The sequence below is a fragment of the Amblyomma mixtum genome, chromosome 9 (genome assembly GCF_055824585.1).
Source record: "Amblyomma mixtum isolate Tamu chromosome 9, ASM5582458v1, whole genome shotgun sequence".
NCBI lineage: Eukaryota > Metazoa > Arthropoda > Arachnida > Ixodida > Ixodidae > Amblyomma > Amblyomma mixtum.
This window is the reverse complement of record NC_143020.1, coordinates 33,717,637-33,738,298: the sequence shown is the minus strand read 5'-3', so window position 1 is coordinate 33,738,298 and position 20,662 is coordinate 33,717,637. Positions and strand designations below refer to the sequence as shown.

The window sequence follows — 20,662 nt, the reverse complement described above, 5'->3', positions numbered from 1 at the left end:
AAATAAACGAACGAGAGAAAAGTAACAAAGGCAATCAACGAGCGTTTCAGACGACAAAATACTTTTCGACGGTTGGGGGTGGACTTGAAAAGCACGCTAAAAACAACGAGGCTGTCACAATTGGAGTGATCGTTGCAGTCTGACAGCTGTCCACGCCACCTGACATGTGCAAGCAGTGAAAATGACCACACAAAAAGAGACTTGGTCTTTCCTTGAAGAAAAACTACAGCAGCCTTGTTTTATCTCCTGCCGTTTACTGTTCCTTAGAGAGGGTCCTTGTGTGTCGCCTGCTGCATTCTGATGCGTCTGCGCATCCAAATGCGAAGGAGTACTGGCGCCCACACTGCCACTCACCCTGCGGAAGCTAGAATTGTGTCTTTTTTTGTTTTTTTGGACACCACGACGCGCTTTGGCGGCCGGGAGTTTTAAAGCAACATAGAAATACTCGTTTGCACAGACTTGGTTTGTTCAAAAAGCAGGGCAGCGAGTTGGAGTGGTGTTTGCCGAGTCAGCGACGTGAGCGCCGCGCCGACGGAGATTTTTTATCCTTTTTTTCTACATTAATGAGTACTATGTGGACTCTTTCCTAATCGAACACGGCTACACGGTGTCTTGTTTGGAAACGACGTTTTTGTTTTTCTAGTGACTTGATACGAAAGTGCCGCACAAAAGATCAAATATATGTACGTTGATTTTGGCTGCGTCTTATTCACATAGCTATTTCGCAATATAGAGACATGTATATCATTGAACATCAGTTAGCATGCAGTGCATATCACTTCTGACAGCCTATGCGAACTGGAAAAGAACGAATAAGTTTTATAACTATGCGGAGTGAAGGAAACCACAGCCCTAAGCCTCCGTGTACGAGTCGATTCGTAAAAATTTTTATGCCTAGTGAACGTTTCCTTGAAATCCGGTTATAATCGACTTCCATCCGAAAAAAAAAAGCGCGGCATCTCCGAAATAGTAGCTTTCAAGAGAAAATGGACAGCTTTGCAGGATCGCAACTAGTAGGTACCTTAAACGCATTTCAAAGCCCTGTCAGCACCTAGACGTTCTCAGATTTGAATCGCTTTGACACCTCTAACCCAAAGAACCGACTCAACTTCACGATGAGTTCAACGAGTGAATCACCTGTTGGGCTAAGTGGCTGGGGCAAAGGTAGTGACTGATCTCACTTCATGCAAGTATCATTACATGAATCGCAGCCCAAGCCAACCGTGTCCCGCTCTTACCCTACTTTGCATGTCAGATGGCAGGTATGAAGTTCAAATAATGCTTCTGCAGCATTGTGCAAAGGGTGGCATGTTCACCATGTCTAGCAAGCACACGGATGCGCAGCGTATGAACGTGGTGGTTGCGGTAAAGCGGGAGTGCGTAACATGTTGAATGTGATAAACCAGATGGAGTGATTGCGATAAGGAGGAGCACACAGAAAAAATCCGAAGAACTGCAGAACAGTTCGCAGTAGAATGTGTCATTACGGAGTGTTTATATTGCTCCATGTCTCGCAACAGCGCGGGTTCCGGGCCCCCGGGGAATTACTCATCTAAAAAGCTGCAATTGCTTAACTAAATGGTATAAAGAAAAACTTGCTTATGGAGGAATTTCCGCAAAAGATTGTACTGACATATTTTTATACCCCCCCCCCCCGCCCCCCCCACTGCATCTTTGCCACCGCTAGAATGAGGAAAAAAGCAAAATGAAATGCTAAACACCTTGAACTTTGCGTCAATAAGAAGTGTATTATCATTTATTGCTAAATCGACTTTGTGCACGACTTTATGTCCGCATTTAGGCCGAGGTCCATGCTTTTTTCTGGCTTTTAATTACAACTTAATATTCACACATTTTCTGCTCAGCAGGCTGCGAATCTCTGTCGCCAAGGGTTCTTCACGATTATCTGCTACTTCTCACAAACAAAAAAAGGATAAGTTAATGCCATTAATGAGCCTTCTGTTATAATAACTATACATAATGAAAAAATTAAGCAGACTATGAACGTCTAATCAAACACTATCATTGGTTAACTGATACGGAAAATTGCCTTCAGAAAGAAAGAAAGGCAAAATTGCCATCATTCGCCACATTAATTACCTCTACCACAATCTCAAGAAAATTGGGACGAAAGCAAATGTTCGGGTGGTTTTTTTCAGCCCTTGAAAAACTAAGCGCGCTATACAAAAAAACTTTGCCCGCCGATAAACGTCCCCAAAAACTTCAGTCCACCATTAATCATAGAAAAAAGTTCGTAAGATGCACTGAAGGCATTGTTTACAACATCCCACTCTCCTGTGGCAAGCAGTATCTTGGTCACTCTGGTCGTTGCTTGAATGATAGGCTTCGTGAATACAAAAACAACTTGAAAACTTTTACTGGCAGCAATCTGGGTTTGCACTGTAAGGAGTGTGGTTCTGTGCCACTTTTGGATAGGTTCTCGATCGTAGCCAGACACCGGGATCAGTTAGCACGTGAAATTATTGAAGCAGCGCGTATCGCTGCCTTGGAAGATAAATGCATCAGCAAGCCGTCTATCTCCCTGTCCAAAAGAGAGCTGGCCTTCTTAAATAATCGCTGAGTCGTTTGTCCGTTGTTCCTCGCTCACATTATTTTTTCCGAGCGCATGCGCCTGTTTTCCTCACGGTTCACTTTCCTGTTGGTCGCCTAGGTTTCTGTCGGTCGGAAGTTAGCGCCTGTGTTGTGTGCGTCTTTGTCTGTCCCTTGTCCCGTTTTGCGCTACATCACACATCATGGATCACCGTTACCGACTCACCCAAGTTTCTACCCTTGTGAGGTTTTGTAATGTTCAGCCTGATCATGCAGATCTACTTCTTACTGGCATGAGCCTATTGCGGTTAGAAATTTCAACCCGAACGTACCCAACAATCCGCACAAAAACTATTAAGGCGGAAGCCTTTAATGTCTCATCGTTGTAAGCAGCAGTTGTCGACAGAAATTGTCACGCTTTTCAATTGGTGGAAACGGTCATGACGTCACAGTGCGCGAATTTCAAACGGGGCCAATTGCACCTTGGCTAGTAACCATACAACCAATTGAAGGGATCGTATAGTGATGCTCCAAGTAAGTGGGACTGAGCTTCGTTAATTGCTTAATTACCCAATTAGCCTAGTTAGCTTTACTACTCAGGCCATATATATAAATAAAAGCGATTAACAAAATGGTCGAGCTCAGGAATCGAACCCCGGTCCTCGGCGTGAGAGACGAGCACGCTATCCACTCCGCCATGCCAGCTCGACGGTTTGGAATGAACAAAGGCGCGTCTAGTGAATACGGTGTCTTCACTCACTCTCGTCCCCCTCCATTCCCTTCCGGTGAGGTTTACGTGTCCACCGACAAATGAGAGACAGATACATTTCCTTTCCTCAAAAACCAATTTACCGACGAGCGAGGCGTAGAACCGAATGGGCGATGGCGTTCTATGGACTCCTTGGCACCGTTGCAAGACGCTGTCGCGTTCCACTCTTAGGGGCGAAGCTTAACATCTTAACCCCACATCAGTGACCACACTTTAGGTAAAAAAAGTGCCCCCCTGGATTTTGACGGGTGTCCACCGAGATATGTGAGACAGTTACTGCGTAATTTCCTTTCCTCAAATACAATTTTGATTTTCTTCATTACGGCTCCTCTTTATCTATCTTCTTTCACTCCCACCTCCCTTCCTCTACGGTGCGGTTCAGGTGTCCACCGAGATGACAGAGAATTACTGCGCCATTTCCTTTCCTCAAAAAGCGTTGCGTTCAAAGGGCAAGGCATCGCGCCGAACGGGTGGTGGCGTTCCGTGGACTCCCTGGCAGCGCTACAACGCGCTGTCGCGTTCCACTCCTAAAGGCGAAGCTTAAGCGTCATTAATTAGCAGCTAATTAGTATTCAGACATTAATCAGTAATTAACAATTAATTAGTGATTTGCCATCACTTAGTAATTAGTACTCGAATATATGTGACGCCACCAGTGCCGCAGAAACAGCGAAGGTGGTGCGGAAAACGCTTCCGCCTCTACCCAGCCAAAGTGCCCCCTGAATTTTTTTGAACCGGAAAGAGTTTACGCACGCAATTTTTGATGCGAAAGCAACACTTCGACAGCCAAAGAGAGACCTCGGGCGGCCGCCGTAGCTACGCTGAACTTGTTTCAGTTCATCGAAATGGTCGTGACGTCCCCGCAAATTTCAAACGGGGCCGATTGTACTTTGGCTGGTAACCATGCAACCAATTAAAGGGATCGTATAGTGATGCTCCAAGTAAGTGGGACTGAGTTTAGTTAATTGCTTGATTAACCAATTAGCCTAATTACCCTTTCTAGTCAGATCAGATAAATAAACAAAACTGAGTAGAAAATTGGTCGAGTTGGGGAATCGAACCAGGGACTCCGGAGTGCGAGACGAGCACGCTGACCACTCCGCCATGCCAGCTTATTTTTTTTCTTTATTGCTCCGCCATGCCAGCTCGATGGTTTGGAATGAACAAATGCGGATCTAGTGAATAAGGTGTCTTCGTTCACTCCCATCTTCCTCCCTTGCCGTTACGGCGAGGTTCAGGTGTCCACTGAGATATGCGGGGCAGATACATTTCCTTTCCTCAAAAACCAATTTACCGACGAGCAAGGCGTACATCTGAACGGGCGATGGCGTTCTGTGGACTTCCTGGCAGCCGCGGTGGCTCAGCACGAAAGGCGGTGGCCCGAAAGACGCGGGTTCGATCCCGGCCGCGGCGGTTGAATTTCTTTGGAGGAGAAATTCTAGAGGCCCGTGTTCTGTGCGATGTCAGTGCATGTTAAAGAACCCCAGGTGGTGGAAATTTCCGGAGCCTCCACTACGGCGTCCCTCATAGCCTGAGTCGCTTTGGGACTTCAAACCCCATAAACCAAACCAAACCAACCTTACTGCACTTTAGGGTAACTAAGTGCCCCCCTGATTTTTTTATATATATTACAAGATTTCGCTATAACAATCAATATATCCGCAGATCTCCAATCGGCAGGCTTCTATATTTTTTGCTATGATTAAAAGCATTCCCCTTTACATTTCATGATTTTCTACTGCAGTCTTCACTGCTCAATGCGATCGATGGAAACACTACAAAAGAAAGATTTCGCTACATATCAGAAGAATGGACCATTATCTTCAATGTTTCCATTTCACTGCATTACAGTTATTGAAAAGTCAAATTGTTTATCAAATAATGTTGGACATGACAAAGCCAGAACATGGTTCCGAAAGAATTTTCTCTCCCCACTTGAAATACCCACAAATACGTGTCATATTTGGACAAACGAAATAGGGATGGCACAAAGAAACAGTACTTTTTGTTCACTTTGCTGCGGATGGAAAACACGCACACTGAAGCGACGGCAGCCATCGCGACAGCGAGCAGATCGAAAGTCTCGGCGGCTTTGGAATACACGCACCGCGTATTGCAAAGCCGTGTAGCTGAGAGTGCGTTCTCCTTGTAGGAAACACATACCGGCCGTAACACTCAGAGCCTGCCACGCTCGTCAGAAAAGATCCCGAAGCCTTACTCCAACTGTCGCCGTCTTTGGGTCTGGTTTTCGCGCGTGTCCCGCAGAGCAGCCTCTGGTGTAGTTCTTGGCGATTGTGTTTTTTTTATATTTGTGTGTGACGTTGGCTTGAATGTGTATGCCCGAATTCATTTCAGCTAAAGAATTAAATTCCAAAACAAGCGCGTTCCGCGTTTCTAGCGCACTTTCTACACATTGAAATAGAAAAAAAATGTCCGAAACCGTAAAACCATTACACATATGCAGGTTATTCCAGCTTATACGAGGTTTCTCTCTCTCTTTCTTTTTTTTTTTGCAGAAGTGCAATATATGACACGCGCACAGAGCCGCTTCTGAAGGTTAGTCATTTCGATGGGAGGATACCTTGTGCAAGTATATCTGTGACCGTTAATTGTCTATCCTGTTCAAATTTAATTTCAGTTCAAACCCTTAGGCCAAGTCTTAATTCATTAAACTGAAACACCCCATATAAAAGTAACAACGCCGCTGTGAGCATTCCTGTAATGCATAACACGAATATTGAAAAGTCACAGTAGTTCTTGCACCATGGGTGATGTAAACGTGTGAACAAAAAAAATATTACGAGGAACTTCAGCGGCTAAAATGGTGAAAGGCGAAAGCCTGAGTGCTGCATTCTGCTACGCGATTGTTGACTTCAGATTCTGTTGGCGCATTAATTAAATGCCAATTAATGACGCTTAATCTTTGCCTTTAGGAGTGGACCGCGACGGCGTGTTGTAGCGCTGCCAGGCAGTCCACGAAACGCCACCACCCGTTCGGCGCGATACGTTGCTCTTTGAACGCAACGCTTTTTGAGGAAAGGAAATGGCGCTGTAATTCTCTGTCATCTCGGTGGACACCTTAACCGCACCGTACAGGAAGGGAGGAAGTGGACTGAAAGAAGAAAAAGAAAGAGGGTCCGTAATGAAGAAAATGAAAATTGTATTTGAGGAAAGAAAATTACGCACTAACTGGCTCATATATCTCGGTGGACACCAGTTGAAAATTGTATTTGCGCAGTAACTGTCTCACATATTTCGGTGGACACCCGTCAAAATTCGCGCGCAGTGACGTCACGACCATTTCGGCCAATCTGAAACGCGGAAAAATTTGCTAATACGTCTTGGTCACGACAGTATGAGCCATTAAAGGCTTTCGCCTTAAAACATTGGCATGGCTTAGCTCTGCTATGTCAGGATATAGGTAGTGTGAGGTCAGGGCTACGTGTCCACATCTCGGTGGACACCTGAACCAGAGGGAAGGCGCATAACTGCCATCTTGGAACCGTGAACACCTCGACCATGCTTTAAGCTAAGTGGCGGTAGTGACAGGTGTGCGCTTCATTGGTCGGCATTGACAACGTTGTGCCAGAAACGCGGCGCAGGAGCCATAGGCAGTAGGCGTTCGTTGCGTTCTTTGGCGTTGGCGTTGACAACGTTTCACACTCCGATCATTTTAAGGTAAGGAAGTGCGCATAATGGCTGCCTGGTTCAGCGGACGCCTGAATCGTGCTTAGGTGCGTGGGATGCTGAGAGAGAGATGTGGGCTGCAGCCATTCGGAAGGTTGCGCCAGAAACGCGGCGCTGAAGCCATAGGCCGTCGGCGTTCATTGTGTTTATTGGCGTTGGCGCTGTCAACGTTTTACACTCCGATCATTTTAAGGAAAGGAAGGCGAGCGCGAGAGGCTAGGCACGCCCGCTGTGTGTAGTGACGTCACTTGCTCCTCGCGCATGCGCAGTATGGTCATGCAAGAGAAACAGCGAAACAGCGAGACTGTGGGCGATGTAGCTCACGCTACAAAAGGGGGACATTTCCACAAATCAAGAATAAAGATGTTACTGCAACAACGAAGATAAAGCAGCCTTAACGAACTTTAGGTTCCGAAGAAAATTTGCACTTAGCAAAGTGCGCCTTTTAGTGACAGCTGAGCAGTCACTGACATCGTGCTAATAGGGTATTTCACATAGCCCTGCTTGAACGCCCATATGAAATTGCCAGTAAACAGCGGTGTTCGTACGTTGAGCAGTGATGTATCTTTGTTTTTGTAGAGGGACGGATGTACCTTTTGATCGTGAGTCCAAATAAACTCTTATGGATGCAAGAACCGGCGAAGCAAACTAGACACTTAAAAACCTTCCAGCGCTCATAATAAAGGAAGACTAGCGTACACACTTCAAATAAACATCCCATTAAAGTGTATGAAGCATACTTTTGCTTACTTGGAAGACGACGAAGTGGGCTGAGACGCGGGCGGAGCGCTCGCGCTAGAGCAACTGTCATAAAATTATCCCATAGCCATCAGTCATTATCTCTCGTCCTTCTTAATCTCGCACACCTATCAGGCGGCATAAGAAGCTACAGACAAGCTAGAGTAGGTCGTGGAGGCTATTCGCTTCCAGAAACTTCAGCAGCCCCTATATTTATAGTGTTGTCCATTAGCGACACGGAGAGGTGGTCTCCCTTCTAGTGGTAAGTTTAACTTCCAGCAATCGTCACGCTCTTTGTTTATTTACTTATTTACTCCTTTCATTACATTATATTATATTATGTTGTTGCATCTTATCGACTATAAAATTCTTGCTAGTTCGCAATCGAGACGATTGCTCGGTGGCTCCGAGTCGTGTTGTGGACTAGAAAGACGACGAAGCGGGCAGTGGCACGTTTCATATGTTTACAGAGGTAAACAACAACAACAAGGGCGGAGCGGTAGCGCTAGGCCTGCAGCCATTAAGCATCTCCTAGACATCGGTCGTCAGAGTCCTTTTGCTTGCCGCCACGTAAAAGTACCAAGAAAGGTGATTGATATCGCTAAGGGCAATGAGTGCGCCTCGCGATAAAAGTCTAGGTACTACATGTGTGCCAAAATTTTATTTTTGAAACCTATCACCCTTTTTCTTACCGAACATCTTCAGCTATGTCTGTTTTCTGGCAGTTCTAGAATTGCTGTAGTTTGAAGCGAGCAAGGTAATAACCTAAAAAGTAATCGCAAATTGAGCTTGTATTCCTTCTCCATTTTTTATGCGTGATTATGAAATTTAGCAGTCTCAGATTTACAGATTTTACTCAGAGGTGAAGATCACGAGAAAAGCACTCAGCTTGCTTTAAGGTGGTCTCAAGTTTAGAAACAGTGACTCAAAATCAATGCTAAAGTAAGAAACAGTCTCGCAATTTATACTAATAATTTCTGAAGGCTTCATTTCAGTGCCTGATACCGCGCTCAGTTCTCTATTTAAAGCAAAGCGAAAAGTAGTATTGTTCATCTCAAGCAGAAATATTGCAAACATTTTTTTAAAGCCACAGCTGTAATTTACTATTTACACGATAAATGACGCCGTTTCGGACAATACCTGTAATATCTACAGCACTAAAATATTAGTAAAATGGTTTGCAGTCCTCTGTTCAACGCGGCAGTAACTCCGCGACTAACTTCTGGACGGTCTAATTCGGTAAGAATGAAGCCTGCTGCTTTGACGCAGTGACGTTAATCTAGTAGAATGTTCTGCTCTTCTTTTTATTTATTATTTATTTATTCAATACTGCAGGCCTTTACGGCCCAAGCAGGGGGGGGGGGGCATACAAATGACATCAGTGTACAGGACGAAGATAGGAAACAATAATGTCAAAACACTTGTTGTTTGGGCAATAGAATATGAGCAAAACAAGGACTAAACGAAATGCAAACCGAGCTCTTCATTTGGGAAAGTCATGAACATAAACAAACAGAAGTAAGCCAATTAATGAAATATCCAAAAATGAAATGTCAAACATGCAGGTGGTACCATGTGGTACCACCACATGGTGTACCACATGGTGTTGCGTGCATACAGTTCCATCGTCGTCATAAAGGCAAAAACTTGGAGTGACACTTGAACTCCGCCTTGAGGGTATAACGCGATAATGTTGCTGGGCCCCTGACGCGGCCTTGGGTTCTCTTTCCGTATCACTTCGCAGACGCGCTCGTTCTCTACAACACATGCATAAATCTCAGGGAAGCCTCATGCCACTCCTGGCGCAGTGGTGCAGCAGTTAAACGATGCGCCACTGCCCCGCGAATGTCGGTTTCAAACATAGACACCTCTCGTCACCACTCATTGCATTAACGGCACCCTGCAATGGTAGGCCGTTTGCTCACAATCTGGTGGGCCGGTTGTGATGACACCCCAAGGTCACAAGACCAAGGTGGGCCGCTTGCTTTTTCGCTCGCAACACGACGACGAATTTTCTGCGGAACGAGAGCCTTGACGCGATTGTTCAAAAAAAAAAATTAAGCTGCTTTCAAGTGCGTCAGTTCATACTGTGTTATAAGGCATGCCGTATATCGTAGGAGTTGGAGTTACACCTGGCAACGGAACTGTGTAGCGCTAAAAAAAATTCTAATGCACTTAAATTTTTGTATTTCCTTTCCAGTGAAATGACTCCGTCGCTTTCAAGTCGTTACATCGGGCGCATGCAGGTTTGAGCAAAATGTGGAAAAGGCGTGCATTCCTGACGTGCATGAGCGGATTCTTCTGAAATGATCCGCGTAGCCACCTTTTAGCCCCAATATGCACTAAACAGAGGTCGGAGAATTTAAAGGGTATGCACAGGCAGTAAAAATTAGCAATGGAATTCTGACTTGTTCTTTCGTTCTTGAACATTTTCTTCTGGGAACGATCACAAGCTGCGGGTAAGGCACTCGGTACCGAAGATCTCGAGAGTCATAGATACCTGGCTCTGGGACCTGTCCTTGCGTACAGCGCGTTCCGTATTGCCCTTCTATTTCCCGTAAAGTAAAGAAAAAATTGAAAATTGGTTTTTGCAGAAAGGAAATGACGCAGTAACGGTCTTACATATCTCTGTGGACATTCAAAACATGCCGTAAGATAAGGGCTAAAGGAGGGAGTGAAAGAAAAAAGAGGTGTCGTAGTGGAGGTCTCCGGAATGATTCTGACCACCTGGGGATTAGCATGCACTGACATCGCGCAGCACACGGGTGCCTTTTGCGTTCTGCCTCCATCGAAACGCGGCCGGGGTCGAACCCGTGTACTCCGGCTTAGTAGACGTGCGCCTTAACCACTGAGCCACCGCGGCACGTAAGTAAAGATTGAATCTTGGTTTTGAATGGTAAACAATAGGCAGCATTTTACTTCTGCCATTTCTGCATGTACCACGCCATACCTTGATGTCGGGTGGGTTGACGACGCCTCGCCTCTTGAAGAAACTGCGCAGCGACCCCGACATGGCCGTCATGAGAACGTCGTTGAAGGTGCTTCTCGTGATCTGTTTGATGCGGTAGACCTGCGGGATCCACAGAGGCCGAGAACAATAGGTAAGGTCTATGAGGCACTGCTTGCAGCAAGCGCTGATAGTTTTTCCCATCGAAGTCACATCCATCCGTGCTCGCAAGTTGTTTATCTGCGAAGTTTCTTCCGAACAGGCGTGTGTAACATTAACATTTGCAACGATTATTACGATATGTGCATTTTTCTAACAGAGCCTCAGCTGTTGCCTAATGGCACGTACTCTACGCAAGGGATTTGTCACCGCGTCAGTACGTTGTCAGTGACACCATAAAACAGCGAGAAAAAAGGTTTTCAAGATGAAAACTTTAGAAGGCACACATCGCCTTTCTCCACATAGTAAGTGTGACATTATTTCATGAAATGCAAGCATAAAGAAGCCACCAAAAAGATAAAAATAGCGACGTAGCAACAGCCAGCATAAAAGTCAAAACGCTTATTGTTCGACACAACGCTGCTTTAAAACCACATATCGAGATCCGCTGTATTTATTCTTCATCCTAGGTGAGTAAAAGATGCGGCGTCGGGATATGCTGACCACCCGTCGAAATTCACATACTTAAATAGCAGTTTTTTTTAGCGAGAATGAGCACATGTCATAAACCATCAAACCATTAATTAACCCGCTATTATTGCTATGCAGGCATTGTAGCTCAGATTTGTTCAGCTCTACTGTTCTAAAATAATGAATTCAGAATAACGGACTGGCTTTACCCCGATTCCTTCAGCAGAATAAACAGCTATCTTTAAGTAAGGAAGCACATTTCTTCGCGACGCTGCCAAGAATATGCAAGCATAGTAGCGCATATAAGCCATTTATTTATCTTATGTATTGAAAACGCCCCACAGCTTGAAGGTCGAGTGCCGTCAACTACCTAACCAAATGTGATAAAATTGATTCGTAAATATTGGAACCCTTATTGATCTGCTTTTTGTATCTATGTGCTCATTCTCTGTTTTCGAAGAGTAGTTAGAAATTGCATCGCAAGAAATATTAAAATATGCGGGTGTAGCGCCAAGTGATGTTGTCGAGTCTCTTAACACACCGGCTGTTTAGGTGAAATCAGGGAAGAGTTACGCTCTTCTTAAGGACAAAGTCTATGTCAATACGCTGTCACAGAACTGAGCGAGTAAGGTAAGGCTTCTATCGTCAGATTCTAGCCTTCAGTCGAAGTAGTTACAATAATCTGACCGTACAAGCTTCGGCATAGCCGACGCCTTGCTACACACTCATATTTTAATTTTGCAATTATCCCTTGTGTGTTTAGAGATATATGAAGGCACACCACTGTGTAAGTCATATTGTGAACACGCAATCGCTGCGCACATAGCCGCGCATATGTCCTTTCTTTCGCGTGACGCACGCACTCCATGCGACTGACCTGCGAGAGCCGTATGGAGCCGGCCGTCCAGGCGATCACCCTCTGTCGGCCGGGCGGCTTGGATCCCCGCTTGAGGTAGTTGAAGTCGCGCTTGGTGAGCAGCAGCCACGAGATGAGGAAGGTGAGCGGGCCGACGACCAGCGCCCGGCACACGTTCAGCGGGAAGCTGGAGCCGCCGAAACGGGGCTTGAGCTTCAGGCTCGGCCCCGGATCGCAGAGGTGGTTGCAGAACAGCATCATCAACGACACGCCGTCGCTGATCACCTGGCCGCGGGGAATGAGAAGGTGAGTGAACTCGGAACGGCAGTGCGTATTAAAGCTTGCTGTTTATTATGAGGCGCGACATTGAAATTACATGAAGGGAACAATGGGGAATGGAAGACGGAGAAAGGAAAGAAGTAAGGAGCGTACATGAGGCTGTACATCACGTATCGTCTTAGCCAAAAGTTACTGGGCAGTGGTGGTTTGTTTCTTAGCCGCGTAGCGAAGCGCTTATGGCAACCCTTCAGCTCTGAATCTGCGTAAATTTAGGTGAACGCTTGTCCTTACTTTCTGACACCTTTGGGTATTTAGGGGTACTGTAAAGGCTCCGTTATATGGTTGAGAAGCAAAAACCTACTGCTCGGTTAGTTTTGGCGAAGGGGGTACCTTATGTGCATGACCTCATGTGCAACATGTGCATGATGTACATGAAGCTCATGAAACGTGGTTGACGCAGCGTCGGTTGTGCCTACTGAACGAAGTTGGAGAAACATTCTGCTTACAACATATGAAACTTGGTAATCGGATTTCGTTGTACAAGAGCGGAGGCGTGTCCATTCATATCCACCCCCGGCTTCAGAGAACAGTTCTTGTCGAGGCAAAGCGCCGGATACTGAAGTGAGACTAAACAAATAATGATGATAAGGGCCGTTAGACGATAATTGAGGTAAACAAGCGGGAAAGGTTGTCGCCCAGATTGAGGCTCCACCTCAATCCTTGTTCACTTCGTTTCGTGTTATCAAGAATCCTATTTTCCTGAACTGTCTCTGAAGCGTAGCATCCGGTAAGCTATACTGCTAACTTTGCATTGCGACGCCACTATATCCAAGTGACAAGGCAAGCAGTACGTGTCATGAAGCGTCGCCATTGTTAACTAGGTCAACTGTTTAGCTGGCCGTACACATCAGAAAAAAATATTCGTCAAGTCACAAACTACCCGAGCTGCGACGACATTCGAACCATGACTTTGATTGGTAGCGGTCTGTCTGCCAGAGCCACGTATTTAGCCTGAGATGTCGGACATTGCCACTGAGGCAGATGTCTACCGCGAGCACCACTCTAGCGTTGGGGGAATTCGGGAATTCGCGGCCAGTTTCATGGTTACCGACGGTCCAGCTTGCCAGACACCCAGCTGGACGCTAGTTAATTTTGTCTCAAACCCAAGCAAAGGCAGGAGGAAAGAAAGCTCGATGAGATCCAGAAGTATCCTCATTCTTACCGTCCTCTCCCAGAGTTGTTCGTGTCCACCTCCGATCGTTTCCTTTCAGTAGGCAGAGTGTTCTAGTTTACGATACGAATTAGTCGTTAGGCTTAACTGCTGTTCTCGCTTTACCTTCACCATAGTGTGCTCACTCAAAAGCATGGTCATGCAGCCGATGGAAAGGCAGGAACCATTGCAAGAAATCATCAAGCCGTTCGATCTGCCGAAGGCTTTACCTTGACCAAGGGTGCGCGCGATGTGTTTTAGATGGCTCACCTGGTGCACCCTAGCGATAAGCACAGTCTCGCGGCCCCTGTCGTAGTTGGGGAGCACGTGCACGTCCCACAGCGGCCGGTTCACGTTCATGCCTCGGGACATCAGCGCCATCAGGTAGTGGCGCAGTTGGGCGCTGTCCTTGACGACGCGGTTGTCCTCCAGCACGTGGTTGTCGATGCGGAACGAGTCGTCCTCGACCCACGTGAAGCCGCCCACCACGGGAATCACCTTTCGTGTGAACCTGGAACACGAAGGCCCAGTCACGTGAGTTGAAATACAGAGGAAGGGACGGGTGATTTATGGCATGCAATATCATGACCTGTTGTGTTCTTTATGGCCGCGTTAAGAGAAAGTGACTTTTACTTTTCCGACAGAAGAAACTTAAGTTGACTTTGTAGGCGATCGGATGCACTGAAATCAAAATTGGTGCAGTGGGATGCCACGTAGCAGAGCAAGTAAGAGCCAGTAGTGCTACAGCCAGATACAACTAAAGGACGAAGCGGCAGATGTCCCTCAAAGGAAATCCTCCATCCAATGACATCGAGGCAATACAAATTCTCTTGAGGCAATACACAATCGCTCAGCCCGGTTTATCTTAAACAACTACCAAAGGACCGCTAGTGTTACTAATATGAAAACCTACAACTACCACTTTTATCGACACGAAGAAAGCTGTCTCGCCTGTATCTCTTTCATAAAATATACCATCATAACCCAACCTTGCGATATCTTTGGGTTCAACCACCGTCATACATTTCAACTCGCCGTGACCACAGCAAAATGTTACATATTCCATACTCAAATACGCTTGCATATTTATACTCGTTTATTCCTCGGACAAGCAATGACTGGAATAACCTACCAGCATCACTAACAAGTATATCTGAAATTGAGAACTTTAAATCAGCATTACACAGTTTCTTTTCATAGCTATTGCTCATATCATCATCATGGCGTTCATATATGGTGTTCATATTTCCATTACGACTGTTTGTTTATTAGGAACTGCATTCCTTGTTTATTATTTGTTTTCTTTGTCATATTTTTCTGTATTTATTAGGGCCGTTACCGATTTCGTAATTTACTCTTTGTACCTTTGTACTTTTTCATTCTTTTTGTATGCTTACTTTCGTTTTTGTACTGGTGTTACAGAGATTGTGTATATTTTTTACTAATAACTTTTTTGTGTACAATGTGTATGCCTCTGCATCCGCCCCTCCCCTCTATAATGTACATTTGTACCCTGATGGTATAATAAATAAAAATAAATAAAAAATAAAAATCGATTGTCTTGACGTCGCGGTTAATCCGTAGATAATCCTCTTGTCCCTCCCGGCGCTCTTCGATGCCACTCAACCTAGTGAGAGAGGTTATTAACCGCAACGTCATGAAAACCGCTCGACGTCCCTGGCTGGAGATCCTGCTTTGAGGGACAGTAGAAAGAAGGAGCTTGCACCACTCGAACGAAACACGTTTTTGCACGGTCTAATCATGCCTTATGAGGGTGACTGCTGCATTCTTTAGCCACACCGGCAGTGAAGCTGTGCTTCGTAAGACGACAATCCTCGTTCTGTAGGCGGCCTTTGGGGAATTTGGAGCAATCAAGCGCTCCTTACGAGCAAAGCAGCACACAGGCATATGCCGTTCTGGCGTCAGCTACCAAAACGCAAAGTAATTACTTATTTTGAGCACTGGTGACACTAAGTTCATATATTTATACTTATAGTTAACGTGCACTGTACCACAATATTCTTGGCTCTGCAGCGCATCCTAGAGCTGGCACTATTGGTGGTCATCGGCTTTGTCGTCCGTGCATACAATACAATAGCATACAGTACCATACCATACATTCTTTAACATACTGTATTACTTCATCTATGTCCTTCTACTACGCTTATCTCACTGCGCGTACGCTACAGGCAGTATGGAAGGCTTCCGCATGGGAGAAAGTAAAGAAAGGTACTACACGGTGCTTGATTTTACGAAACTGCCCATCTGGCTGGCTGCACAAGTGTGATCGAGTGTCGAATGCGTTATCTGATCAGTCAAGGTTCAGGCTTTAGTTCTACAGCGTACGCGTGTCCTAAGCCAGACCTGTCTTGACATCTGTCGTCTTCACCTGCATGAAATCGGTCATGTAGACCGACTTATCGATCACACAAGGCACATCTTCTGGTAACATCCTTTCTTCCACATCCCCCTTACATCTTCCACTACCGCTTACACTCCTGTCCTATTAAGTTAATGCTATCCCAGCTTTTTGCATTCTTGAGGCACGAAGTGTATCCTCGTCAGATCCGAGCAAAAGTTCGGCCTGTCAGCGTTAATTAAACACATGTCTGAAGCCTCGGCGGCCTCGGGAATGTACGCACAAAATCTGGCAGCCGCAGGTTCCACAGTATCCTTTACGAGTTTTTTCCATTCTCTCTGCTACAGGCTTCTGGGCCTACATAAACGTGCAACAACGTTTTATGGCGTATATTTAGTTAAACACATGCACGACAATGTGCGTTTTTAAATAAAAATTACAAGATATTCCATGGAAAAGCACGAGAGACACTTATGGGAGCTGTTTGGCCGCTGGAAGCAGGAACCTGGTTTACACAAATCAACCAACTTAGGAGCCTTCTCAGAGCGCCCCTGCGTTTCAAACTTGTTAAGAAGCTTACTATGTGGGAGCACAATGAGTAGTCTCTGAACGCCAATGCAGGCTGCAGGGATGATGCGTTCTTTAAGAATTCCGTTCACAAACGCCTATTCCAATCTCATCGCAATGGCAGACTCTCCAGCGTGTGATCAATGCGGTTGTGATGAAACGATCGGACACCTCCTCTGTGACTGCCCTCGTTTTGAGCGAGAACGCGGTTTCCTGACTGCTACACTGTACTGCTTGTACTCGCGTCCTCTAACAGAGTCCAATGTTCTGGGGCCTTGGACACAACCTTCCTCACAAAGGAAAGCGGTGAAAGCGCTGCTGAGATTCTTAATGGACTCGGGGTTGTATTCCCGTCTATAACCTTTAAAGGTGCACTGAAGAGGATTCTGAACTTCTCTTTTTGCCGCAGGAACTCGATATACACGTTCCGAGCATTCTTAGAAACTTCGACTTATTGCCCTGTGTGGCCGATTTCCCTTCTTAAATAGAATTGACCTCCGGCTCCCGCCTTTATTTTGTGAATTCTCCCCGTACGCTGGGCGGAGTCGACCAACGCGTGGAGTGCCTTTCAGCCAGCTCCGTGGAGGCTTTGCTTTCGCTTTATTTTGTTTTTAGGTTTCCATGAATAAATAGTTTCATTCGCAGATAATATAGCCGCGAAATAAGCCCGCAGAAATAAAAATACGCGCGGTCTATTTGCTACTACGGACTACTACGTATTACTCCGCCGATGGCAGAGTGGCAAGCCGCCACGGGACTGGCAGAAAGGCACTCCACGCGTTGGTCGACTCCGCCCACCGTACGGGGGAGATTTCAAAAAAAAAAAAAAGGCGGGAGCCGGACGTTAATTCGATTTAATTAGGGAAATCGGCCACACAGGGCAATAAATCGACGTTTCTAAGAAAGCTCGGAACGTGTAGATCGAGTTCCCGCGGCAAAAAGACCAGTTTAGATTCCTCTTCAGTGCACCTTTAAGTTTTTAGTGTGCGCCCTTTGTCCCCGTGACGTAGTGGTCGATGGACACTTGAAAAACTCATTTCATTGCCGCTTTTTTTCCTTCCCCCCCCCCCCCCTTTGTTTTCCTCCCCAAGTGTAGGGTAGCCTACTGGGCATCGCCTGGTTAACCTCCCTGCCATTCCGTCCAATCTCTCTCTCTCTCTGTTAAGAATTCCGTGAAACACAAATGTGCATCATAACGTATGCAGTGCCTGACGGAGATATGCAGAGTTTGTCCACCGCTGCCATATAAGTGAGCTTCGAGCTACACCAACTACCGGCCAAGGATGTAGCGGGGGTCACCGAGGAGATGGTCACCAACCACATTTATTCGCGAGGCCGACGTGATGGAGCGGTGAAGACTGCGACTTACACCGCCGGACCAACGGGGCAGGCTCAGCGCGGCGCAGCGGCCCTTCGCCATCGTGTCTCGCGGCCGACAGCAGCGGGCTTAGAGGCGCGCTCGCGCGATGACCGATGGTGATGATGGCCGATGAAGAGCACGCCATATTTTCTCGTTTCGCCGCACCGCGGCTGCAGTGGGTCGTCAGCGCGCGAGAGTGTAAGTAATGCGGGGGGATACCGGCCACGGCTATCAGAAGACGCGGACGCCGAGCTCGGCGCGGCACCGCTGACTTTTAGTGCAGAGCTTTCGCTCTGCCTCTAGCTGTCAGCGTTATCGCGCTCAAGTCAGGCGCAGGCGCGGACACACTTAACACAACAGCGCGCGCCCCTTCTTTACGACCTCCCCTGTACGGTAGTGTATAGACGCCGCTGTCTAGCGAAAGATGTCTTACACGTTATAACCTGACATACCTAGACTGTAGGCTTAGCACAGGCGTTATGTTTTAGAATTCGTAGCCTAACATACCACGCTATGGTGTAATTAAGATTATAGAAAAAGGTGTGTTAGGAAACTTTCTCTGGTGCACACGGTGTAAGCGCCGTAGTATGGCAGTACTAAAATTTTCTATTCTGCATGCTATCCAAGGGAACTACTGGTGAGCAAGTGTTCTCCAAATTAAGCCCTCCGGGCCATGAATCAATGTAGGCCAGGCTCATGTGGACACTTTAGCAACACCTTCTAGAAGACGGAGAAGACCACCGCCGTACTTCCTCCCCCAGCCAGCTGCGTTCATACTGTGCGGCTGCGTTTGCGTAAGAGTTTCGGCGCCTATTTTCACGTCACTTGTCCTAAGTTCTAAAGTCGTTCATTAGTATAATTGCCCTGTCTTATTCGACACTATTCGGGTGATAACAGTAGTCAAGGTCGAGTTGAATGGGGACGTCACGCTGCCGCGTGGATACCGCCCAATCAAAAAGAAAAGGACAGAACCGTGCCAAAAATACGACTAAATGTATGTTTGTACTTTTTTCGTAACGACAGATTTTCCCGTTGTTTTGTAGTGTTGTTCTGCAGTAGTGTAGTTTTTCTGCAGTACATTTGTGTACTACGCAGTTCTGTAGCAGATTTCTGTAGTGCGTACAAAAAAATCTGTTGTTACTAGAAAAATTCCTGTTGTTAGTAACAGTTCTTGGTCAAAAATATCACGGGAAATCTGTTGTGAAGACAAATTTTTCGGTTGTATTTTCCCACTGGGCGCAGTGTTAAAAATGATATTACTTAGAGAGAAAAGAGGCGCTGCGATAATTCATCCACCATGCAGAGACGTGAGAATCCCGCGAAGATCGGACTTCATATTTGCCTTGTTTATTGCTGGGCATAAACTGTGGATTTCGCCGTAACATTATAACTCTTCTCGAGAAAAAACTCGCAGAAACTCTGCGACACTTTTCAAACAAGCCCAACAGCAAACTCTCACTTGCGTTAAATTTAATAAAGAAGTGACAACGCACAATTAAAAAAACGTTACAGGGCACTGCGGAAACCGCACTGGAATAATGCTAAAGCATTGACGCCTCCTCGCCGCCTCCAATTGGTTTGGTTTTTGGTTTATTGGGGTTTAACGTCCCAAAGCGACTGAGGCTATGAGGGACGCCGTAGTGAAGGGCTCCGGAAATTTCGACCACCTAGGGTTCTTTAACGTGCACTGACATCGCACAGTACACGGGCCGGGCCTCAAATTGGTCCTCTTTGCCTCTAGTTGCTCCTTTTTGCCTCTATGCCGTTTGTGGCGTCGCGAATTACATAATTCACCTTAAACCCTAGTTGATGCACCTTAGTTTGTCAATATTTTGCATTTAATTCAAAATATTTCAAATAATTCACAGTTAATTTGCGTAATTCACAATTCTGACGCAAATAATCCACAATTAATCCATTTATTTACACTTCATTCATTCAATTGAAATTGATTCCTTTCATTAAAACTTTATTCACAATCGATTTACTCTAATTCACCTTTAATTCATTTCAATGCATCATTAAGTAACATTCTAATCTCATTAAACCATCTTAATTTATAATTCACCTTAATTCGCTCTAATAACCTCAATTCATCTTCTTTTTTTTTCTCCTTCGGGCAACATACAGGTATTGCCCACGAGGCAAGACAAAAGGAGGTGCTAAACCTCCTGACTGGGTCTTGTCCTCGCCTGGGTACAGCAGCAGGAGCGGTATTGCATTATACAACAACAAAAGGCTGTCTTTGCCATCGCTTACAAAACAGACGCATCATAAATAGTTCTTGTAGATATATACAGATAATAAAATAATAATACACACTAAATCATATACAAAAATGGTACAGTAATGCAATACATTAGGGTTGTTCGAACCGATACAGCATTCCCTGCTGAAAAAAAAAGCCCTACGACGCAACAACCCCACAGACCATCCACCACAGAACACCACACAATCTGCACGACACACCACTCCATCCGCACGACATTTACTCTACTCTACTATTTCCATTTACTCTATTTCGAAAATTTGTTATTATTGATTAGATTTCGATTAACTCTGAACTCCCTATCGTTTCTCCTCGGTATTCATTTCCAACATCCGAATTTCGCGCCGCGCGTTGGCTCCGCCCACCTTTTTGGTCACATGCGCCAATCACGTGATACATCACATAGTGCGTCAGTTGGCACCGCACTTCCGGCAACTGAAA

The 20,662-nt window shown here is 45.9% G+C and overlaps 1 protein-coding gene across 4 annotated transcripts in view; it reads right to left on the bottom strand.

The window, feature by feature from the left end:
- LOC149328699 (uncharacterized) overlaps positions 1-20,662 on the bottom strand; it is a 340,147-nt gene that overhangs the window by 34,810 nt on the left and 284,675 nt on the right. For all 4 annotated transcript variants that reach the window (XR_016285470.1, XM_089559646.1, XM_089559645.1 and 1 more), the window contains 3 exons: positions 13,937-14,177; positions 12,199-12,462; positions 10,695-10,814 (listed from right to left, as the gene is read on the bottom strand). Coding sequence is in view for 3 of the 4 variants with exons in the window: in XM_089559646.1 (XP_089415772.1) it covers positions 10,695-10,814; positions 12,199-12,462; positions 13,937-14,177 (625 nt within the window). In the remaining variant the exon portion in view is untranslated. The remainder of the gene's footprint in view (positions 1-10,694; positions 10,815-12,198; positions 12,463-13,936; positions 14,178-20,662) is intronic.